Source organism: Drosophila melanogaster, chromosome 2L (assembly GCF_000001215.4).
Source record: "Drosophila melanogaster chromosome 2L".
NCBI classification, from domain to species: domain Eukaryota; kingdom Metazoa; phylum Arthropoda; class Insecta; order Diptera; family Drosophilidae; genus Drosophila; species Drosophila melanogaster.
Window position 1 is genome coordinate 18,713,937 of NT_033779.5, and position 24,814 is coordinate 18,738,750.

The 24,814-nt window shown below is 42.1% G+C and overlaps 1 protein-coding gene and 2 long non-coding RNA genes across 4 annotated transcripts; 2 read left to right on the forward strand and 1 right to left on the reverse strand.

Annotated features, from left to right (window-relative positions):
* Positions 1-516: 516 nt before the first annotated feature.
* Positions 517-18,588, reverse strand: CG10348 (uncharacterized protein). Of its 2 annotated transcripts, none has more exons than NM_001299130.1 (2): positions 16,961-18,588; positions 517-2,766 (listed from the first exon to the last, which is right to left on the reverse strand). In NM_001299130.1, the coding sequence occupies exon 2, from the start codon at positions 2,514-2,516 to the stop codon at positions 894-896; it is 1,623 nt and encodes a 540-aa protein (NP_001286059.1). In that variant the 5' UTR covers positions 2,517-2,766; positions 16,961-18,588; the 3' UTR covers positions 517-893. The 2 variants fall into 2 exon arrangements, with proteins under 2 accessions (NP_001286059.1, NP_609904.2); NM_136060.3 differs by having other exon boundaries at positions 679-2,766; positions 16,961-17,483.
* Positions 18,528-19,387, forward strand: lncRNA:CR44768 (long non-coding RNA:CR44768). The gene has a single exon (NR_124368.1). It is a non-coding gene; the product is annotated as a long non-coding RNA:CR44768 (long non-coding RNA).
* A 2,424-nt stretch (positions 19,388-21,811) lies between these two features.
* lncRNA:CR44769 (long non-coding RNA:CR44769) lies at positions 21,812-22,194 on the forward strand. The gene has a single exon (NR_124369.1). It is a non-coding gene; the product is annotated as a long non-coding RNA:CR44769 (long non-coding RNA).
* The last annotated feature ends 2,620 nt before the right edge of the window (positions 22,195-24,814 follow it).

The window sequence follows — 24,814 nt, forward strand, 5'->3', positions numbered from 1 at the left end:
AAGTCTGGCAAATATTTCACTTTTTATACGTCGGGAGGGCAGCACAATCTTTTGCATCTGCATCTCTTGACTGGAAGTTGATAGTAGATAGTTGGTAAGATATCCGGTTGCGTTTGAATTTGCCGCCCACGTAATCGATCGAGGCACTTGTGTAAGAACATTTTAAGGACAGATAAGGATACAACTTTAAACTCTCTCTGGAAACTTTTATAATATAATTGCATTTAGTTTCCTTATTTGTGATGATAACAGTCATGTTACCTAATTTCTCAAGCTAAAAATAAAATATTAGCCCAGATTAAAAAAGAAAAATAAATCTTAAAGATTTGAATAGCTCAGATCACAACCAGACTGGTTGGGTTCAAGGCTAGATCTATGTATGTAAAATTCGTCGTAGAATCAATGTATAATTCATACAGAGAAGAGAATGTCGAATTTGAAATTCGTTTTTTTTTTATAAAACCAGACCCAGTTAAAATTGCTCTTTATTTTAATTTCAAAAACTTGTAACTTTTTATTTAAACAGTGGGCGCGTTGTTTTGTTTGTCATTACTTTTCATACACTTTTCGTCATGTCACGCTCGTATATGTACAAAAGAAATACCAATGCTTAGGACGAATCTAATAATAGTTATGCACATACGTTCATATTTATTTATATTAAAATATCTGCCAATTCTCGATTTGTACAATTCGATTTACACGTATTTGTAGAACATATAGGGGGGTTTAGGGATACATGTATATATATATATTTACAGCTAGATATTAGACATAGTTTTAGGGATCTGCTCCTCAGCTAGGTGTTAGACATACATAGTTTAGAAACCTCTTCGCCTCCATCCGGCTCCTCTGCTATAGGAAATTTGTTTGCTGAAATTGATTTTACGTAGTTAGGGTACCTCTTCCTTGATAGATGTTGTTTGGGGCGTCGTCATCGCGCTGTCTGCGGTAGTGGTGGGGAAGAGCTTGGAGGTAAGGGTCCTCTTGAGCTCCATGATCGGCTGCGAATCCTCCTCCTCTTGGTCTCTGCTGGACGATGGTGCTGCCGTGTCAGCCGTCGATGTTGCCGGCGCATGGTCCGCCTCCTCGTGCGAGGATGTGGGCGTGTCCCGCGACGAGGAGCACGAACTGGACGCCGATGTTGCGGTTGACTGATGCTGTTGCTGCTGTTGGTCGTGCTGCTGCTGTTGCTGCTGCTGCTGCTGTTGCTGCGTGACCTTGCCCATGAAGCTGCGTATCTCCTCGAAATAGGATTCCTCAGTAGGATTCTCGCAGAATCTGCGTATGCAGTGCATCCTTTCGCTCACGCCCGACAAGGCACTCAAGGACACCGCATCCGACTCGTGCTTCTTGAGGTGCCTGTCCAGATTCGTCTGTTGGCCAAAGCATCTCTCGCATATCTCACACTTGAAGGGTCGCTCCTTGTTGTGGATATTCCGCACATGGCGCTGCAGATTCGAGGATATGCTAAAGGAACGTTCGCAGTATTTGCATTTGTAGGGCTGCTCGCCCGTGTGCGTTCGCAGATGCCGCGTCAGGTTCGCCGATCTCGGAAAGACTTTTCCGCAAAACTTGCAGGTGTAGCGATCCTTGTTGCGTTGCGGCAAGTTTGGCGTGGCATTGCCCCCGGTGGCAGCTGTTCTGGCCTTGTTTTTCCTCCGCGTCTGATAGTCCTGCAGTTGCGGATGCGGCAGGACCGGCGACAACTTCGGGTTCGGATGAGGCAGCTCCAGTTGCAATTGCTCTGTGGGCGGTGGCCAGGTGAGCTCGCATTTCTTGAGCGGATGCCGGAACGGGAAATCCGCGCCCGTTGGACTACTGGAGGCCGCCGGACTGTTCACCTTGCCCGGCAAAACCCCAGCGAACACATTGCGATACTGCAAGGGCAAGTTCTTGGTCATGGCTTCTAGGAGTGTGGGATGTACGGCAGGTATCGAACATTGCGGTGGTGTTAAGGGCGGTGCGTTGGGTGGTCCACCACCGCCTCCTCCTCCTCCTCCTCCTCCGCCACCGCCACCTGCACCACCCTCTCTCAAGGCCCTCAGCATTTTGCGGCTCATATCAAAGCCCAGGTCGGCCAGCGATGCTGCGATATGGTTGTTGTTCAGCTCCTTCTCCTTTTGCTGAGCCACCGCCAGTTCACTGGCGAACATGATCAGGTTGCTGTTCTCATCCTCCATGGGTCCTTGATCCACCAGGTCCGTTTTCCGCTTGTGTGCCAACCGCAGATCCAACGGCTGATCGAAACTGCTTCTCCGCTTGCCCTTGGCATGGTGATTTAAGGTCTGGTGTTGCTGGTGGGAGTGTTGGTGCTGCAGCCGCCCAGTTGTCGTTGCCGACGTCGTCGTCGGCGACGTTGATGACGAGGATGTGGCCGCCACCGACGCTGAGGAGGCCAGATCATAAGGTACGTGTGATATATACGATGTGGGTATTAATCCTAAGGCAGGGTATACGCAGCCCTGTTTCGGGCTAGGAAGCATCTTTCTTGGTGAGTGGTCTTTCTCTCTCATAACTCTCATTAGTCGCGAACGGGCGGTAACCGAGTTTTTCCTCCGTTTTCCTGCGTTGTCTTTTTGACTTCGATTGAATAATTGATTGATTGGTGGAATGGGGGTTCGATTGATTGCCCAGGCTGCCAGGTTGCCAAGCTGTAGGTTTTAGGTTTTGTGCTCGCTTTCTCGATTTTCAATGCGTCTGATGCCAAGGATACTCAAAATGATTCTGTTTCAGAACTGCCTTCGACTTACAGTGATTATGTACCTGAAAGGAAAAGCAAAGATTTACCGATTAATAAGATTATAAGACTATTTTAAACACAAATCATATGCCTATCATCGAGGACGACACTTTAATTAGTGACAAACGAAAGGTAGGGCAAAAATTCTAGGATCATTCGTTACAAATTGGTTAAATTTCAGATAGTATGATGATTCATGATTCGTCACAAAAGTGAATTTCAAAACTTTTGTTAATGGTGCAATCGCCACAAACTTTTAATCTCGTTTATTCAAACAATTAGTTTTAAAAAGTTTGATATTAATACATAACTGGACCTTTATAAAGATATACAATGGTATATATCTATAACTTTTCATTAGACCTAACAAATTCATTCAAAAGCTTTGTTTACTTGGACCCAAAAGAAGGCAAGTGCTTGCACCCATTGCCGAAATTAAAATCTAATTCTTGCCTAATAAACCCAGTTCCCTGGTGCGTCACACAGTTCGACTTTTCGCAGCTGTGTAGATCATCGGACTATATGTTTTTTACTATCTTTATGTTTAAGGTAATTCCATGTACGTCATTAAGCGGCCTGGAGACACACCAACCCATCTAATAATAGTACAGTGCCGACTGTTCGGCAACCCAATAAACATCTTTTTGGACCATTTTCTGGTTATTTTCTTCTCTTCTCATTTTAATGGATTCTTTTGCCACAATGCCAAAAAGTTCGAAAAGGAAGGGGGCCGCCGAAATGTTTAAACAATTGTTCTATTGTCTGTTGTTTTAGGGTGGAAAAATACTTGAAAACTGACAAGAAAAAGAAGTCATGAAAATTAACAAAAACCTTAACGGTATCTAGAGTGACGATTATGTAAGACAAACAGACGGGCAGACAAACATCTAAGCACACACCTCCAAGGGGGTGGTGGGGGGAAGCCCATGGGTAGGAAGTGGGGTACAGTGGCACTTCGTGTGGAGGTCGTTCAACATCGCCTGAAGGTGCGTGCGAGGCAGAGGAAAATGCGTGGGCTTTCAAAAAGGAGGGTGGGTTACACTGCGCGAAAACAAGGACAAAGTGAGAAGATTTTAAAATTGCACAAAATCAACAAGATAATTAATCCAAATCTTTATCATTTATGAGCTGTAGCTTTATAAAATTCAAATAAGCTACGAATTAATTGAGTGCAGTAAGTCCAAGTTATATATTTCATGTTTAGTACGTATTTTTTTTTGCTGTGCATTAGCTGAAGCTCGACTCTGGGCAGATGGCACGCCAAGAATAGACCTTAAAGAGATCCCCAACTCCACGGCTCATCATGTGAACCGAACTCAACGGCAACAGCAACGGCAGGTAAAGTTGCATATTTGCAAACTGCAGCAGCAACAGCGACTGCAACAACTGCTGCAACAGCAACAACTTTAACAGACAACTTGCATTCAGGTGGGCGCGTTGATCTATGGAGCTCTGTTCTCCTATCTAGAACAGAATTTTTCATGAGACATTTTCGTGGGTTGCTGCTGTCGTCGCTGATGTGGCTGTTGTTTTTGTTGCACCTCTTGTTGTTGTTGCAGCATTTAGCGATCGTCTGGCGACAACAAATTGCCTTTTGTTGTTGTTGCTGACTGGCTGGCTGGCTGGCTGGCCGGCCGTGTTGCCAAAAAGTTAATTAGCCGCATTTGCTGCCTTTGATTTGTTGTCTGGGGTGTTATGGAGTCGAAAATGATTGTTGCAGAATTGCAATTAGAGCTTGAGAACGCGTGGAAAGATTGCAGCGTTCATAAATGCAACGATCAGGTGTTTTTTTTTATGAATCGTTTAAGATTTCGGAAGATAAAATTATACCTAACTCTTTTTGTAAAAAGTAAGTTAATTGGAATTTCAAAAGCCTGGAAATTATTTACTTTACAAACTAAGCTTTACTTTGCTAATCTAATCGGTTATCAAATATTTGCCAATTGGTTGGCATTATAAACATATTTTTCCTCTATTTGCTTAGCTGGCAAAGAAATTGTCGGTTTTTAGTCGAGCCGAAACTAGTTCGCGATCAAATTGAAGATGGCAAAATATGAAAGTTAGTATCGTCTTGAATGAATTACAGGCAATAATAAGCAAATTGGTTTTGTATGCAATTTTTTTGTAGGTTGTAACATTATACTATCACATCTTTCGTGGCTAAGGATCAAGATATATTTAACCTATTAAGTTGGAACAGTATTTTTCGCTGTAGTGAACAAGATTCTTTATAATGAAGGAATTTCAACATGACCGCGGCAATTAAACTCGTGTTGCACCTGAAGCGTCAACACCTTTCATGTGACTTTGCCCGTCAAAAGTAAAAACTCGCCGCCGCCCAAATCCCAAACCACTCTCCACTGCCCAAAAGCCGCAATGTGTTTTATAATTTCTTGCAAACGTGCCAAAGTGGTTGACAATTATAGTCGACTCCTCAGCTGGACGCCACTGCATCATCATCAGCGCCGCGAAGCGATCATCTCGGTGATGGTCACCTTTAAGCGGATGCCTGCGAAAGCCGGGAAGAAAATAATAAAATAACAAAAAAAAAAAAAAAAAAGAAACCAATTAAAGAGTAACAAAGTTTTGCCGAAGCGACAGTGGACGACAACAACGGGAGCAATGAAGCAAACAGTTCAAGAAACGGACGGTGAAGGTACGGATACAGATTCAGATACACAGGTACGTGCGGCTGCAGATGCACAGCGAAAAAGCCACAGATACAGATACGAATGCGAGTACCAACCAAATCCCGCAAGCGGCGTCGCATGTTGCAAAGAAAAGTGAAATCAAAGTTGTAAAACCGCGAAAAACGCAGTCAGGCAGACAGGCGATGGGGATGGCGATGGCGATGGCGACGATGGAAAACGGCGCTCCAGATTGGCAAAAATGTCCAGCGGAGGAGATGTTGTTGTCGTTGACAATGTTGCTGGTACGGGATTGCAGTTGCAACTGCAACTGCACTGAGGAAATAGCCCAGCGCCACCATTACTGTGGCCTGAAATGTTGAAGTGTTATTTGTAACCACCATGTTCTCCATTTATATATATCAAAATGATACCAAATATAATTTTTAGAAGAGCTAAAAGAAATACAATCCTTTTGAATACAAATTCAAATCATAGGTATTTGTGGCACAAGAAATGACTTATTTGAGCTGAAGCTGAAGATTTGCATAGTCTATAATAAATATTTTAAAATGTATAAAGCGATTATGATGTTTCTATTGGACTTTGTACATGCATTTTTTTCTCAGTGCTGTACTGCAATTGAAGCATAGTTATAGAGGGAATCGTACGAGTAGCCCCAAATTAACTTTGTCAAATTTCAGACGAACCTTCGTCATCAGCAGCGGCATGGTGATTATTAAATGCTGGACGCATAATTATCGTGCTAATCATGACAATCAGTCGACGCAGTCGCGCTTCAGCAGCGGCAATAGCAAGAGCCAAAAGCATAATCAAGCGCAACAAAACCACAACCAGGGCCCAGACTGCGACTTGGCTAAAAGGAAAACCGAACCAAAGCCGGCGACACAATGAAAAACGAGAGTAAAATCTCCAAAGCAAGCCGCTCACTGAAATGGAAAATTAAACCTCGTTACATCAGTCCAAGCAGCAGCAACATCGCAACATCGCAGCATCGCAGCATCAACAACAACTGCACACAGCAACTTGCAACTGGCAGTGGCCACAACAACAAATATTCGCTGCCAGGATAGCGGCTAACACACACTCGTGCACACTCTCTAACGAGGCAATGGCAACCTGATACCAAAAGCGTCACAACAAACAACACATCCAACGACAAACAAACAAACAAACAAACAAACAAACAAGCAAGTAAACAAACAGAGAAGCATAAAGACAGAGACACGCACGACCAATAAAGCCAATGCAAAAAATGCCTCACATAGAAAAGATTAATACGCGAGATCATTCACAAGATCATCGTAGGCATTTATTGGTTGAGTGGATATTTTACCAATCCGAAGAATATCAAAAAAATGCAGATATGCAAGCGGCAGCATCAACAAGTTAAGATAAGCCTGCGATTTAATAAGTCACTGATATCTTAATGGATTGCATTAGTACGTTAACACTCAATGTGCAAATACAAGTTTTCCTTTTATATAAAGTCTTTTGCATTTCATTTATATTTATTGAGCCATCATTAAAGTGATGACAAGGTATAATAAGCTTTAAGCACCCTTGTGTATGTTCGTTTATGCTTAATGCAAACTGAATAGTTGAAACTTCTAAAATGTATTCCCCCAGGTTAACTGGGCCAAATTTGATGATTCTTGCACCTGCTGGTCGTAAAATCCCCAGCAAGATCTGCTCTCTAACCCGGGCATACGTAAGTAATGGCCTGTCAGGAACAGGGGTCCTCAAACCGAAAGCCCCAAGATGCCCAAGTTGCTGTGGCGAACTGTGCAACTCATCAACGAGAGCAACTTCTGCAGCAGCAATAGCAGCCGCAGATGTTGCATTAGCTGCCATGGATGCGTTTTTGGGGAGTCAGCCGATGATGACGATGGCGATAATGATGATGACGCTGTGACTGAAGCTGGAGCTGGAGCTGGGACTCTAGTGCCATCTGAACCACTTTTTCCCCGCTGGACACAACAAGTGCAGCAGCGGCAGCAGCAGCAGCAGCAGCAGCAGCAGCAGCAGCAGCAGCGACAGTTGCAACAGAGAGCAAACACATCTCCAAATCACGTTGTGCTGTGGTCGCCGCCGTCCATCGTCGTCGTTACATATCTGGTTGTCTAGATTGGCTGCAACTCGTCGTCAGGTGAAATAAAAAGTGAGAGTGACATCGGAAATTGTTTCAATTTTCCAAACGAAACCAACAAACTAGCAGCTAGCTAAAAGTTGCCGCAATTGCAATTGCCATCGTCATCGGATAGGCAACTTGAGCAGCCAGCCAGCCGGTCGGTTGGTCGGTCGTTGGTCTGCCAAATGAATGAATGTCGAAAAGTGTATCGAAAAGCATTTTTCTACGTATGCCAGCCAGCAGCCAGCAAGTGCTTTCCCAATGCTCCAAAAAAAAAAAATCGAGGGATAAATGAAGAGGAAAACTAAAATAAAAAAAAAAACCAAAATTAAAACACAGACCAGTTGGCTGCCTCGCCGCTGGCTGACTGCATCCTGTTGTTTGTTATAGTTTGCGATGTTTTATTTCTTACTTTATCTTTATATAACTAGCACACATGCAGACGACCAACCAGTTAACTCAGCTCTGGCTAAATGCTCAGCCTAAATAATTGAGATTTTCTTCCCCCCCCCCCCGCCGCCTTTTTTCCCCCATTTGCTCTCTTTTTTTTTGTTTTTTTAGATGCAAAATCAGTTTAGTTTAGCCAGTCTTGGGCAATTTTATGTCCCTCTAAGCTTGGAGCCTCTCTTTCGCACCGGATCATTTGTAAATGACGGACAAACGGACAACTGGACGTACGGACGTACGGACATACGGACATACGGACCGAACTGGAGCCCATAAATTTGTGTTTAGCGGGTCTTCGGATTTTACTTTTATTGCCAGCGAGCTGGGCAAATGTTTGGAATGCATGAAATACAGCTCAATTGAATTTCGGAGGTGCCAGTTTAGAGCCCAGAGATAATCAATGGCCGCACTTGGTAATTATCGGTGGACGGGATTGATTTATAGCGATTTGCCTGGTTTAAATATTTGCCAGAGCCAAAGTCTCAGATATTCGGCTGATTCGTATGCGATAAAGCTTATATTCAATGTTCCAACTCATGCGAGGTGATAAAAGTAAATACTTTCAAAAGTGCAATAATTGTTTTCGGGATTTCCACTCCTGTGTGTTTGCTTAGAGCACTTTTCGAGTGAACATTTTATTGTAAAAGGAGTAAAACAAAATTTAAGTATGTTTTGTTAGGAATTGAATGCAATACTGTTGTTACACGAGATAGAGCATAAATTTGATACAGTAGTTGTAGTCCATCGAGAGTTGTATTTGCGAATGGTTGTTTAAATTTTTAAGGATCCTACACTTTTGGACATAAAATAAAGTTTGCAGAAATGTATTGCCGATAGCTGAGCCACTACTACTTTTTTTTTTAATGGTAATGGCAATGGCAGCGCGTTAAGTTGTGCCATTTCCTTCAGAGGGAATGTAAACGGGACCGCCCTGAATGGAACTAATGAAGGCTCCCTAACTATTAACTAATTGAAAGTCAATAGAGAGTAAACGAAGCCAAATGTGCATCCAGATGGCCAGATGTGCATCCGTATATCAGACAGCCGCCGCGACATCCACCCACCGAAATAGAAATAGCCGAACATCCAGCAAACTGGCCGAGCCAAAAAAGAGTGAATGGCGAAATTTTTGAAAGTGCCCATATGACCAGGCTAACGGCTAACGGCAAACGGACACCGGACCCAAAAACACACAAAATAAAGCACAGTACAAACACTCATCCAGGCAAGGTATTCAAAATACTTAATTGAAAAAGCAGCCGCGAAATAATGCCACATTTCACGATTCCATCGAGCGAAGCAAAGCGGAGTGGAGCAGTTCACAAATCAGGCAAAATAAAATTAAATAGGATTGGGAGCGGGGGGGAATAAACTGCTCCATTTGATTGCCTAAACGTTTTCAACAGCTCAGCATTTTTGATGCAATTAATTAGATTTTTATTTCTTCATTCAGCCAGCTGGTAAAGTGCCAGTGTGGGTATACATATGCACATACATATGTATGTACATACACTCATATAAGCATGGGAGCAGTTTGATTTCGATTTATTACCACACACTCGAAGCGGGCCAAATGATACAATTATTTATAAAGCCACATTTGCAGACACATCCAAGCCAGTTAAGCTTGTTCTAGTTGAAAGCGATAGCCAAACTGCAACTCCTCCTTGGCCAGCTTTCTGCTAACTATTTGCTTTTCGTTTGTCATATAAGCTCCATTAAACCATCGAAATAGAAGCAGCAGCCCAGGGGCCGAAGAAAGAAGCAAAAATACAAATAGAAAAAAAAAATGAAAAGAAACCATATCAACATTCACATCATAAGTAAACCAGTTTGCACCTGAGAGAGGAAGAAGAAAGTTGTCTTGGCCATTTTTGTGTGTTTGCACTGCGCTGCCCCAAGACTCTGTTTTTATTATAACTCTATATATATATTGCAATTTATACCTATACATATATATGCCGGACTCGGGGAGCCTGCGATCTAGCGGGCGTTGGAACAATGGAGCTGGGGCCAAAAAAAGGAAACCTAACTGTAACATGGCAGGCTACGAGCTCCTTTTTTTGGCCATAAGCATGAAATATTGCGCACATCCAAAGTGTCCACATGTCGCTGCGATCCGCGGCAGGCCTAATTATATTGCCGCCGATCCGATCCGATCCAATCCGCTCCGATCCGAAGCGGTCCAAGTGGGTCTTGAGCCGCAACCTATCATTGCCTGACACATGCTACCGTTCAAACACGTGCGCCGCGACACAAAACAACAAGAAGCACAAAACACCGAGCAAGCAACACCAAACAACAAACAAAGCAAAAGCAACAACAAAGCTGGCAACAGTCAACAACAACGACAACCAGTGGCAGGCGCAACAATAACAAAAGCAGTAGCCAGGCCAACAGAATAAGGGGGGTGGTGTTGGTATTCCACTAGGTGGAATGGTCGAAGATGGAATACACTAGGTGGGTGTACTTTACACAGAAACTACAATCCTGTCCTGTTGCCCAAAAGCTGCCTATGATGGTTTTCCCAATCTTAGGACACTGGTCTTACATAATTATCATTCAATGTTTTGTTGCTTTGGCTATTCCCTATTTAAGTTTTCCACATCGGTAACGACAATCTTCAGCAGCAATCGTAATCATTATCAAAGCATCTTAATATGCATGCGGGCATCCACTTCACTTCACTCTCTCCAAGGAAGTGTATCATCAGTAGCCACGGCAGCGACGGCCCCTCTAACAACAGTACCAATCAAAGAGCAAATACCGATCTGGCTCGGACTTAGGCGGCCTAAAGTGAAAGTGCTCCAATTGACGATGCAGCCAACGATGCTGGGGCTGAGACTGGGTGAGACTGGACCCTGGCTTCATCTGCGGATGCGGCCAAGTGCCTTGACTCCTCCTCGATGTGCAGTCGCTGCACACTTGCTGACAAGTTGTTTGTGTCCACGCTGCACCCTCCTCTAAGCTGCGCCACCCAGCCGACTAACCACCCATCCATCCATCTCATCACCCAGCCTCTCTCCACTTCAGCACATGAAACAACTACACTATCAAACGACTTTTAGAATATTTCGGTAATAAACTAGATTTTTCCGCCAGAAGCAAGGTCACACTAGGCTTAAGTGTGGCCAGCCTTTAATTTATTTCACAACTTTAAAATTTGACGACTTAATTTTTTGTGTATTTTGACTTATTTTGATTTCGTTGTATTTTCTCAGTGCATCGCACATTGCGGAATAATTGCCATGACTGAAAGCTTCAAGTGCGCCGCTATTAGCTCGCTGGCAATCACAATTGACGGCTCCAGTGTTGGTCAATTGCCTGAAGACCTGGGCCTCGAGGTTTCTGCTAGTGAACAAAATGAGATTTCCTTCCGGTCAATACAAAAAGGAAAACAAAACCCAAACGAACAGCTATTGTTTAATTGGTGAGCGTGAGCGTTGAAGTGCAAGATGCAAAGAAGCTAGTTATCATTCACAAAATTGCATACATTAGGGCGCATTAAGTTGTAATGGCTGAAGAGGCTTGTGATTGGATATTAAGTGATTTAGCTTGCCACATGGCAGAACACTCCCATTAGCATATAATTTTATTCAATAGAGGGGATTTGGAATGGAATTTGCATGCGATAACTAAGATATTTCCACGAGATGTTAACGAGTTATCAAGAGGAAGAGAGGTTATTGGATATGGATGGCATTATTCAAGATCGATAAACGAGAAAAAAGTTTTATAACGGCTTAGCAACGTGCTGTTACAATTTTTATCCATGCATATAGCAAATTTGTAGCGGCTCTTGAAATAATTAAAACTGCTGTAGAATCCAATAAATTGTCTAAACTTACATATCTTATTACCGCTGCCTGATAAAATTCCTAAGCCATTTTTTGTCCAAACTCTAACCGGAAACCACACATCTCCAGTAAAGCAGCAACGGAATCGTTTAAAATTTGCTCAAGTTATAGCCAAGGGCGAGCTGGCAAATCAGGCCTTAATTCATTCCGCCAACTCATCATCTGCCAAAAACTCCCGTTGGCACATGTTGGAATCACCAACTTACGACCGCAAACGAGGCACTTCCATGTCAACCCACAATTCAGATCGTGCCACACTCCAAAAGAAACAAAGAAAAAAAAAAAAGAAACTGAAACCAAACCACGCGAATTCTTCCGAAATTGCCCACAAACTAGCCCACTTAGGATCCGACAATGGAACCACATCTTCCATGCCTCCTATGCCAATATCTAGAGCGTAAGTCGCCGTCATCAAAGGCGAAATTCACAAAGTCGGGAAGTTAGGAGCTGGCCAAATCCAAATCCATAGCCATATCCATATAGTACACCTGCTGTCTGTGCGGAATGGGTTCCCATATATCATCGTCTGCTAAACAATATGCCAAAAGCTAAATGCGATACAATTATCAGAGGCCGAGATAGACGTTTTTTTTTTTAATTTTTTGCCATTTTTTTCGTCTGCTCTTTTTGTCGTCTTGAAAAATGCGAATTTTCACACACATGCGATGGGCGGGGGGAGGGAATTTAAGATTCAATGCGATGTGATTACATATTATGTGCAGTTGTTGTTTTTGTTTTTGTTGTTGTTGCTGCTGCCTTTGTCTGCCGAGTTTTATGGTCCAAGGTTAAATGCTTTGAAAATGAAGCTGAAAAGCAAGAAAAGAGCCAAGAAAGAAGGCAGAGACACACAAAACTTGGTGACTTTTGTCTGGGATTTTTGAGATGTGTTTTTTCCTATTTTTTTTTTTATATTTTTTTCGATGGCGGCGGGGTGGTTCATTTGATTTGCAGTGAATATTAAAGCAATTTGTGGGATTATTTCCTATTGTAATCAACGCGACGCTCCGGTTATGTTTACTCATCATCAGCCCAACAACGTCTCCAAAGTTGTGGTTATTTCGGTTTGAAGTACATTTTTGTAGTTTTCCTTTTCGTTTTCGGCTTTTGGTCAACTCATTTTCAAGTACAAGTTACGCTTCTCCGAAATCAATGCACTTTTGCCCCTAGGCTTGAATTTCTCGACACTGATTCGAAGGGCATGAAAATTGGCCCCATTAACAAGTTACATTTCTATGAAAATATTTCAATTTCAATTTCAATTTCAATTTTGATTTCCTACCAATTTCCTACCAATTTCTTGGCATCAGAATTGGCTCCAGAAATCTCTGCCCCTTTACACCTTTTTCATTACCAACACACACACGCACGCGCACACACTCGTTCACAATTAATTAAAGCTCTCATTGCATTCAAGGTTATCTTTGGAAGCGCTATGTTGTTCAGTTGGTTAATTTACAGCTTTAAATTAGTGTAGTTTACTTTCAAAACACTTTACTTTTGCTTTCAAAATATGCGTTGCTGTTGCTGCAAATGGGTGGGGTAATCATTAAGTTGTTTAAGTAGATTTTCTGCGCTGTTAAGGTTTGATCTCGACAAAACGCTCTCTACCTACCAACCTACCTACCTACTATGCTCGTCATATACTTGGCTATATAGCTATAAACGGGGTCTAGAGAAAGAGAATTAGCGCCGCCGAGTTGCAGAAGCCAGGTGAGATGGTGGCTCGATAGGATCGATGATTGGCAACTGGGCTCCATCGAAAGGTGTGGCCAGGGCATTGTGATTGATCTCGAACACATTTAGAATGTGATTTAAATTGATGATCTGATCTCATCGGTGGCTCTTGCGCTTTTGCTGTTGAGATTTGTGGTAGGGGTCGCGTAATCATAGGAGTCGCGTGGAGAATGGAAGTGGTGATCAAGAAGTAAATTCGAGACTGTTTTATGGGGAATAAGGGTTGGTAAGACAGTCAGCTTTAGATATTCCTTAGTTACATTCAGGAAATTTTACTTCCTAAAGCCTAAAAATCAATCTTCAGATAGATTCAATCGTATTTTTAGAATTTACTCGCTTTTGATTGTGCTTTATATACATATAGTATATAGAATTAAATGTACACTTTATTTTAATATTTCCAACGTAGGCATTAACAATTTGATGAGCTTGTTTCTAAACTTTGCTCGAGCTAATCATTCTCTCGACCTTTCTCCGTTCCCACCAGCTGCCTTTTAGACCAGGCCAAACTCGATAGTTCACTATCTCCCCGTGTGCATATATTATAAGTACTAATAGCATATCTGGAGCTATTTAGCATTCGGCGCTTGTGTTTGTTTTTATTTTTGCCGAGGCGATCCATTTAAGCTTCGGCCGACTGTCGCTCCAATTAAAATACAACTCATCTCCTGGGCCGCATTTGCAAATTGTTGCATTGCAAATTGCGCCTTACATAAGTCAGGGCGAGGCATCTATGTAAAACTCTTTTATTGAGTTGTCTACGGTCTTGGATTTGGTGCAAGTCTATTGCTGCACCGAAAGAAATGTGTGTCCTAGATTAATTGGACAAGATCACACTGCTTATTACCCATTTATTTAATTTAAAGTGTTATATCGATAGGAGCACATAATGTACTTAACTAATTTATTTGATATTTGGAAAGTTTTGTTACTAAAAGTAAATAACAACATTTTGTAGCAATTAATTTTGTTTAGTGTGCTTCCAGCTCTGCTCTCCTGCTCTCCTTTTCCCCGATTTTCCTAGGCTTTTCATTTAATCGATTTGCGTATTTCGGGCAGCAGTAATGGCTCCACAAACTTTCATTGTCCCCGCCGCTTTTTCCCCGATTTGAATGTGGATTAAGTGTATTCCGAGCCAAGACTTTGTATAGCCTAGAGTGATTTGCTTTTCAGATTGCGCCGATCTGCGGTTATCGAAGTCACCGTCACCATCATCATCATCATCACCATCGTCATCGAAAAGCCAACGAAAATAGAGTTTAAATTGAAAAATACACGTAGATATAGATAGATAGATAAATAAAGAGAGAGAGAGAGGGCCTGAGCTGGCTAGAAAGAGAGGGCAGCTGAAATCAGCGCACATTCCGTTCGCAGCCAGCAAAATGTGTAACGCAATCAAAGCCATCGCTTCCGGTTTAAGGCGCAATTAACTACCTTGGATTACGCTCTTGCCAGTGGGCAACCAGCTCCTCCTCCCCTGCGATTCCCACTGCAATTGGCGGTGGGAGCTTTGTAGTGGCGGTTCGGACTGGGGACCCGGCTTTGCTATATATAGCGTCATGGCCATCATTTCGCAGATTATCTCTGAAACATTTCATTTCATTTCATTTCACTCGATTTACTTCCTTTCGGGCCAACTCGCACTTTAATTGGCATTTTAATGCCGTAAACAAATTATTCACTGCCCCCGAACGATCAAGTGTCATAATTTCTTTTCGCCACCTCAGTGAAACGGGCTGTGTGTGAATTTGTGCGAAAGTTTTTCACGGTCCCTAACAATGCTTTATGGTTTATCGCAATTTTATTGCTATTTTCCAGCCAGCTCATAATAGTTCAAGTATTAGCTACAAATTTGAAAACTATAATAGAAGAAACTGCTGTTCCAATTTGTCCAAACATTTTAGATAAATAATGTACTAACCTATTGTTTCAAATAAACGCGCTAAGTGAGTTATACTACCTTAAGTCCCGTGAACGTCTTATTCAAAATATTATTTATGGGAAGTAGATGAATGTGTATCTATTCACACAATCTAAATTGGACCTCGCCTTTTGAGAACTTCATTGAACTGTCCGCAGACCATCGATTCGTCACTTCTTCGCTTTATTTCGTGTTCCTCGCCTAATGATCAAATGGTCTAATAGTTTATTTCATTACTGGGGCTCTGGAACAGGGACTGGCTTCTATCAACCTGTCTGGCTTTTTGGCCACTCACTAACCTCCAAACGTTTAATTAATGATCTGTTGTTTCTGTTTCGGGCGCTTCTTTTACGCCCATCTGCCACCGCACTCCCAAAAACAAAAACAAAAACAAAAAGAAAAGTAAAAAATCTGTATCCAACCGACCGACCATCGACTTCTATTTAAAATTAAATTAACCTGCTTAATTTGCCCCCACCCCTCGTTACTCCTCCTCTGCGATGGACGCGCCCAAAACATTCACTCCAAAACGAGGGGCGAAAAAAAAAATCGAAAGGCGCTACTAATCGCCCCAATGCCTATGGATTCAATGTATGTATCTGCATCTGACGGATACATGCGGCCGATTTCCGTGCATTTAACGCATAAACGCTTTTTGGACACTTTTATTCCATTCGGGGATTATCATTATCGCCGCTGCTACCCTTTCGCCCTTCACCATTTCGATTCGATTTTGATCGCTCAATTAGCGTAAAAGTAACATGTCAAACCTATTAATCACTTTCGAAAATAAAGCACAACACTCTTCTTGAGCTAAGGAAACAATCGAATTTATAGAAAATACATTCCATGCCCGCTCGGTGGGCCAATAGTGCGTGAATCTAGGCGTAGCCAAAAGAGAAAAATTATATAATTTATTTTTTCTTTTGATTGCCAAATTAAAAAGTGTGTCTGTATCTGTGCGCGGACAACTCTATTTCGCTCGCAACGTCTTTTTGGCCTGGCTAAATCTTAATGCCGCCCCACGAAATCGCTGCGTCATTACTCGAACTTCAATTTCATTCATTCATCAATTACAATACAAGAAAAATACAGTTTCGAGCGGTGGAAGCCTTGAATCTTTCGAATACGTGTCTGCTGATCGCGAGGCAGCCAGATACAAAAACTAAAATTCATCTATCAACTTTTTGTTGGTGGTAAATGTTCCTCAGTTGACATTAAGTCTAATATTTGTTGATCCTGTGATGGTGCTTATTGTAATCAATTAAATTAAGCCGTAGTGGTTCATTAGAGTTTTAAAATTCATTTATGTATTATAGTTAACGTAATGGCAGGAAGGTTTCTTGGATATTGTGGTTTTATGTTCAATTTAGATATTCTAAGGTGTTTATTTATATATTGTTTTTGCCCCTTTCTGAAAAAGTATCTTACTGTCTTTTGCTCAACCTCAATCTGTCTTGTGCATATCTTTCAACTTACATGCTTGATATTTCTGATCGCTTTGGTAGCATCAATTTGCCAGCCTCTTCTAGTTTATTGTGCAGCTTTGCTCTAATTGCACAACTCGTTGTCGTGGCTGCGATGGTCGTTGTTGGTATAAAATCCGCACGGATATCCGTTGGCCGCTGGCAGGAAGAAATCACCATTTGAGCACCGTTTGGCTATTGCAGCGTATTTTTCTCTCTCGGCCTTACGGATGTTGATAACTCGACTGGCATTGGCTGCTATACAAATTTGATCTTCTGGTGGTTATAGTTGTTGCTTCAGCTGGTTTTTGTTGTTGTCGTAGTGGAGCGTAAGTCATCCTGTGATCGGGCCAAGATATAAGATATATTGCATATATCTAGCTTTGATATCCGATGGCGCGTGGGAACTTCAGTTTAGGGGATATTTTTTCGGATGGATTTAAGTTGGTATAGGATAGTCTTTAGGTAGTTTTTTTTGTATAGCAGAAAATAGCTTTGTACAACTTTATATAAATATTGTCTGGCTGCCAATATTCGTATTATCAATTAAACGTAGTCAACGGTAAAAGATGTTGATTGAATGTATTTAATAAATTATTGTATTTAAAACACTTTTAGATTTATGGTAATTAGGAGCTTTAGTTGTACGTATATACGAGGGAAGTTGCCACTTTGAGATATAGGTATATTTTACTGATCTTTTTACACTTTTTACAATCACTCGCGTTGGCCAGCTTGGTCTGATTTATGATACAAGTTGCTTAGAATTACTTTTTATTATATGTATGTATTTCTCTATTTAATACGTTTTAATTGGCGAGCTGTTCTCCCCGGAGTTGACATCGATCCCCGGCCAAGCCGCTTCGATCCAATCTCACCGCACTTCCCAGTCGTTTCAGTTTCCTCTCGACGATCGCTCAGCCCGGGCTATAATCTTTTCAATTTTATAATTTCATTATGGATTGTCTGTTTAATGTCTGCCCATAATCATCAGCCTGTACACATGTCTCGGTGGCATTTGTTGTTGATTTCCGTGCAGCTCGGCTTGGATCACTTTGCATTTACGCGCTGTCACAATTTGCATTAATTGGATCTAAGCGAGTAGTTATCATTGATTTAGCACCGATCTCTGGTATATATAGGCCATAGATATGCATCGCTCTGTGCAAGTGTTTTAATATCACATCATCCACGTACTGGGCGTAGTTCATAAAATTCCTAAGCAATTTGTGATTTCATTTGTGTGAGAGGAGCATAAATTGTACGTTTTATTCGAGATTTACAGCAAAGTTGTATCGATTTATTGTCTATAGGAGGATTCGAGTTTGGAGATAGTTTCTTTTTGTTTTTGTCTAGGATGAAATTGACACAGTTAGGAATTTGCATTTGCATATGCTTTTAATTTACACATAACATATATTTTGTATTTAGGATGTATCCTTAAGCGATCCTATCTTCACTTCACTATAAAACGGTAGCGCTTCATTTTGAATGTTTTACCGTTATCACCGATCGCATGGCGTTACGTCTTACGACCGCTTTACGTAGTGGATCTCTTCTGCTCAGCGTTACGTGCTGCTGTTTTTCCGACAAAAGCGACAACACGACCAATAGCTTTGAGACCGTCTCACGGACTGATGATAGACCCAGTCGCAGTCGCAGCTTCAGTTTTCGATTTCCTAATAACGAAAAGCTAAGAAAAGAGCAGCAGCTCAGCTCAGAAACATAACAGAAGGAAAAAACGCAAAATAGACGACGTCTTCGGCGAGTGTATGGGTGCTCTGAATGAATACACAACGATAAAAGACCGATCCCCGATCCACCAGTGATGATTCCCACTTCCACGCGAGACTCACAATCCACAGCGTCGACAGCGACGCCAACTGCATCAGCGACGCCAGCAGAGGCAGCGACCGAGGCAGAAGCAGGGGCCTAGGCAACGATGCAATAAATCGAAGCTAATACACTTCTTTCTTAATGTAGAGCGATCCAGCGAACGTGCTCACACAGATACACGAACACATGCAAAGATGCTCTGGCCTAGACGAGTTTCGAACGGTAAATGAGGGGCCGCCAGCCGAGCGATCCGCGCGATGCATCCTGCCTGGTTTTACTCAATGAAAATTCCAAAAGCGCTAGACCTGCATCCAAAAACTGGGTGGAGATCTTCCGCCCCAACGACGAACAGAGAGCCGATCTCAAGACCCGAACCCGAACCCGAACCAAAGCCGATCTCGTGGCCGCTTCACTTGGGTTCCACAAAACGCCGAGATACTGTATCTGAAAAGTGAGCGTGAAGCAGTCGCCGCTGGAAGCTCGAGCGGGCCACAAGCGGACAACATTCTAGTAACTTGGGGGGTGCACCTAAAGAAAAAGAGATTACTTCTGGGTTGAATGGGTCGAATTTTAGTTGTAGGAATGTAACTTTTGAATTAATTTTAAAGATGCATTTATTCATGAATCTACGCGTTAAAGATTAGATCAGTATTTAATTATTTTAAATAGCTGGTAGGATAATCACACTTAAAACCCAGTTGTAAATTATTATAAACTATTATACTCTTGGCAAAACTAACCAAGTAGGAAAGACAAAAATCCGATGGACATCTTTTGTGGACTGATTTCCTTCTCCTTGTCTAGAAATATCCCATCATTTCTCTGTGTGCACACTCTTTAGGGGAATGGGAAAGTTCAACGGGTTCTTTCACTGATCGCAGATTAACATACGGTCAGAGAAGGGTCTCTGGTCTTAACTTGTGTGTCCTACTTGGCACGAGACTGGAATCGGGCATTTTCAATGTCCATGTCCATGTTCAAGACCATGTCATGTGCCTTCTTCTTGGCCACTTCACACAGCTGCAACAGCAGCAGCAATTGCAACTGCAACTGCAATAGCAGCAGCAGCAGCAACTGGAACTCTTGATGTTGCTGCGGTGCCTGGCTGCTGTTGCTGTTGCACGAAATCGATCAAATCAAAAATGACTTTGTGAAGTGACTAACTGCCTAACTGCCAGCTGCCGTTGCTAGTTGCTGTTGCAAGTTGCTGATGTTGCTGCTGCCGCTGCTCCGGCCGCTGCGGCTGTCTAACAGTAGCTTGGTTGCTTTGATTTTTTGGCGCAAGTCCAAGTCCAAGTGCATGGACATACAACACTTCAAAATGAAAGCACATTCCCTTGTAGAAATTTTACCGTTACAGGTACAGCGCACCCCATGCACATCAGGTCGTTTGTCCACAGTCCGCAGTCCGCAGTCCGCACTGTCCATTTCTCCGCTGCCATCATGCTGATGATCGGCCAGGCCAACACTTGGCAGCTTTATGGCTCAGATATTTGCAAATCTCCAGGTTCCGTAGCGTCTTGAGCTGTTATTGTAGCTGTTCTCCTCTTGTTATTCTAGCTGATGATCTGCCATCATCTTCATCCCGCCAAGAGGAAGCTGCGAAGGCCGAGATACCCACTCTCCTCAACGTTCTCATCTTTCGCAGCGTCGGCCGCGTGCCATGGTCGTTGGTTATTTATTTGAGTCAATGAGTTCACAACTATTTTTCTATTTTTCCTTAATGGCCTTTCCTTTTTCCACCCGCTCCCGCTTTCCACACGATGCCCGCACAGCATTTTCCTTCGCTTGCTTTGCTGCTTTTCCGGGCAGGGAAGCGCCTTGTTGTCTTCGCTTGATTGATGGTTTGATAATATGAAGTCGGCTGGCTTGCATTTTGGGCCTCTGTGGCCAAAAAGGATTGTTATGATGGCCAGTGTGCTGCAAATGAGTTCAATTGAAGATTATCTTTTATTAATTAGCGTGGCGGAGGAATGTGGGTCAGCTATGGAATTCAGTTGGATGATTGGGGCATCCTTTGTGGAGTGATTGCAATTGGGTGGTGGAATGCGGAGGAGATTGACGGTGAAATGCCGGAACTTTGGTCTTGAGTGAGTGTTTGATTGAACCAGAAAATAGATGGGGTATGAAAGATATATGCATTATTGGATACTCAGTTCAGTTAGAATAAATTCTTGGTTAGCATTTCATGTTATTGCACGAATAATATATGTTGTATGTGAAAATGAGTGCACCACACCTTGAACCAATACCTCAATCTGATATCCCCTTGAGTTATGTAGTATTTAATTACTTAGTTTTTCTCCCATCGAAGCTCTATTCGCCATCGATGATCGCCATGCTCGGAACCTTGTCAACACAAATCATGTTCTATGGAGCGAAGAATTTCCAGATTAACTTCACCTGGGCAGGTACATAAATACCAACATAGTTATAAACACTGCATAGCTCCGATTGGAAGCAATATACATAAAGGAAATTAGCATAAGGCCGATCGATTCGCATAAGTCAGGCACGATGCCATCGAGATTGGGCCTAATTAAAATGTTCATATAAAATAATTAACCATACGCAAATACACAAGCAAAGTGCCCCTGTTAAATGGCTAAATAAACGTTTAGTTTATGGCTTATACCTTTTAACTAAACGAGACAACGACAGTTTAGCCGAATAAACAGTTTGATAAATTTATGCGAGCTGCGACAAAAAAAAAAAACGGAAAAATAAATAAAAGAGCAAAATAATAAGCGCAAAACTATAGCTGCTATATGGTCCAACCAAAAGCAACTTATTTTTTTAAGATTGTTTAGGAGAGCTTTAACACCTCAGCGCCCCTATCGCCGTCCCCTTTTCGCCCCCTTAACCCTTCAACGGCAGCTGCTGCACATAATTGGCCCGCAACTGGAGGAAAACAACAACATGGAACGATCGTAAACATTTATTTTTCGTTTGGTTGTTGCAGGTGTGGCGGTTTATGCGCGTGTGTGGTGTATCTGTGTGTGTGTGTGGAAGACCCGCCCGCCTTTGGACCGCCGGTGTTGTTGTTGTTTTTGCTGCCGCCGCTGGCGAGTTTTTGTTTAAACGTTTTCAAATCGCACAGCGAATGAAAACGAAAGAAAAAATGAAACACATCGAAAGTGAGCATATAACGAAGCGCTAACCGGCAATGTTGTCGACGTATCAGAGCGCTCGTAGTGCCCCCATCCGAACCCCCATACCCGATATACCATACCATACACACTATACCGCGCCGCAGTCGCCACATCACGTACTGCCCCCCGTCCGAACCGATCCGATCCACTCCACTATTTCCGAGAGACTTTGCATGGCCGGTCGACCGGCCGACGACCATCGCATGGCACATCGGGCCGTGGAATCGTACACTTCAATGATATAAATAATATTTAAATTATTATTGAAAACAATGGTGTTCAAAAAATCGTATGGAAGAAATACTTAATAGGACTTGAAGGGTATCTTTGCTTATTGACACTAAAATAATTGATAATCATATAAATCTAGAGTTACAAAACATGTACTTAAATTCCTTAAAAAAGCCAACACAATCCATCTACTTTAAATATTCTTTCGTAACACAAACAGCACATCCCTGTAATCCCTGTATTTGTATTGTAAATAATTGTAAATAAAGCTGTAACTTAATACCTAAGTAAATATTAAAGAAGTCTGGCTAAAAGCCCTAGCAGCTATAGCCGATATCAATTGTAGCATAAGTTTAAGACTTTTGTCTACAATGTTCAAATAAATAGAAAGTATCATAATAAAGACAGCTTTCGTTAACTAAATATAATCTATATTGAATAAAAAGATCATTAAATATATTTCATAATACTTTCAACAACCTTGTTTTAAATAGTTCCTTACCCTAATTTACCACTTTTAGAAATTTGAGTTAATCAAATTAACTGTAACTGAAATTGATAGTATTATTTTTCGGTGCATGGAGTCGGCTTTATACGCGCTGGTGGCCACCATCGTTGTCGGTTCCACATTGCACCACTGGGTTTTTAAAGCGAAGAGTGTGCCCCAGCTGAAAAGATTCAGTTGAGTGGCTATCTGCCAGGAATGTGGAATGGCGGCAAAGAGACGAGCCGTAACGAACATGGCTATCTTTACGGCACCCAGCACTTTTAACTTTAATGGAAAGTCAAAGAAAACCTCCTAATGCAATGTTGGTTGTTAGCTTAGGACACAAAAGTTTTTAAGACAATCCTGAAGAGCCTTAAGTACTTAATTTTAAGGATTTCCATATTTTGAAATATTTTTAAAGCAGACCAGAACATCCCTAAGATACAATTTGGAATTCATGGAATTTTAATGAAGTTCATATGTTTCGGCATCCTCTTTATATCAGAACTGTTAAAGACAACATTTGAAGTACGTAAACTGGCTGGAAATAAAAATCCGATTTTTGCACCAGACACCTTAGATCTATTTTACGTCATACTTACTATTTATTCTTTTTTATTTTTAATTCCACAAATAGATCAACTTTTTTCTGACGAACCCACACCTAGCACGTATTATTCTATTCTTCTTGCTCGACACGAGCTATCTGTTTCTGCAGAACTGTGGCACTCTTTATGTACACAAAAATAGTGGGCATACACACACACACTGACGTAGTCGGGCATTCTACAATTGGCTCATTTGAGAATCGCTTGTTGCGTATCCAGAGCCAGAGACCTTCCCCTGTTTCCCAGATACAGATACATTCGGGCCACAGATACGGATACAGCGGCGAACGGCGGTCGTTGTTTGTCGTCGTGTTGTCGTCGTTCGTTTCTAATTATACGATAGGAGCGCTATGAGCCATGAAACGTGCGAGGTCTGACCTTCTCGCAGAGCCTGCTGCCTTCGTGTATATTGCACCAGTACATATTATAGTATATTGTATATTGTATCTCGACCTGGGCATGGGCATGGGCCTGCATCTGTATCTGTATCTCTGGGCCTACGAATGCATCTGGCCGCCTTATACTCGCAGGCGATTATTAAATTTTTAACGTTTGGCCGGCAAAAGGCTTCTGTGGTAGCAGCTGTTATTAACTTGGGCTCTTGCCTCTTACATATTTAATTATTTGGGCGGGCCAGGTCTTTGAATTCTTGGGCGGGCCGGGACACTTGGCCTAATGCTTTCGGCCACAGCCCAGCCCAATGGCCAACCTATTGGCCTTAATATCTGCTGTCGATCTGTCCATCTCTCGTAGTTGTGACTTGTTTAATTGTTAACGATTAACTGCCGTTAGGTGCTCGATTATAAAGATATATTATGAATAAACTCCTTCTTTGGTTAGCCAATAAATACATTATGGGTTTATAATTATCATGTAATTTATAAAACCTAAAGATATTATTTTTTATTATAGCCAATTAATTTTCATGTTTCTAATACATTGCCGCTTGGATGTTTTTACAACTTTCTGACGTGCCTACAAATCAAAAACATTTTGGAAGCTGATTTTTTTTTTCTTTTTTACACCTTTTTACATCTTGTGGTCCCATACGATTCCACAACTCACCTCTGACGATCCACTGTTCAATTGCTTTCCCAACGATCCATCTTTACCCATGTCACCGATTTGCCGATCCCCCACAACCGTCCACTGGAAGATTAACCAAAGCGAGGAGCGCGACAAAAAAAGAAATAGAAATCTGATATATTTGTCTAACATCTTCGGCATTAAGCTCACCCCCAGCTCAAAAACGCGAGATTTCCGCATTAGAAACGATTTTTTAATTATTATTTTCAGACGCCTACACGCAAAACCGAAACCCGATGGCTTCGAGTGGATGCTCTGCTCAAATGTCAGGCTTATTAATACAACAGCACCAACAGATCTCTTCAAGCTTCAAGTGCTGGGGATTTGTGGCCGGGGTACGAGATGCGAGATGTGAGATCCGAGATCGAGTTGAGGACGCTGTGCATCTTTATGTGGGAGTGCGGGCTCCATTGATGACACGTCATTTGCTGGCATAGACATCTTCGTCAAATGTGTTAAGTTGCGCT

Excerpts from the sequence above, each read along its gene's own strand:
- CG10348 (NM_001299130.1), bottom strand. The coding sequence starts at position 2,516 with ATGAGAGAGAAAGACCACTCACCAAGAAAGATGCTTCCTAGCCCGAAA.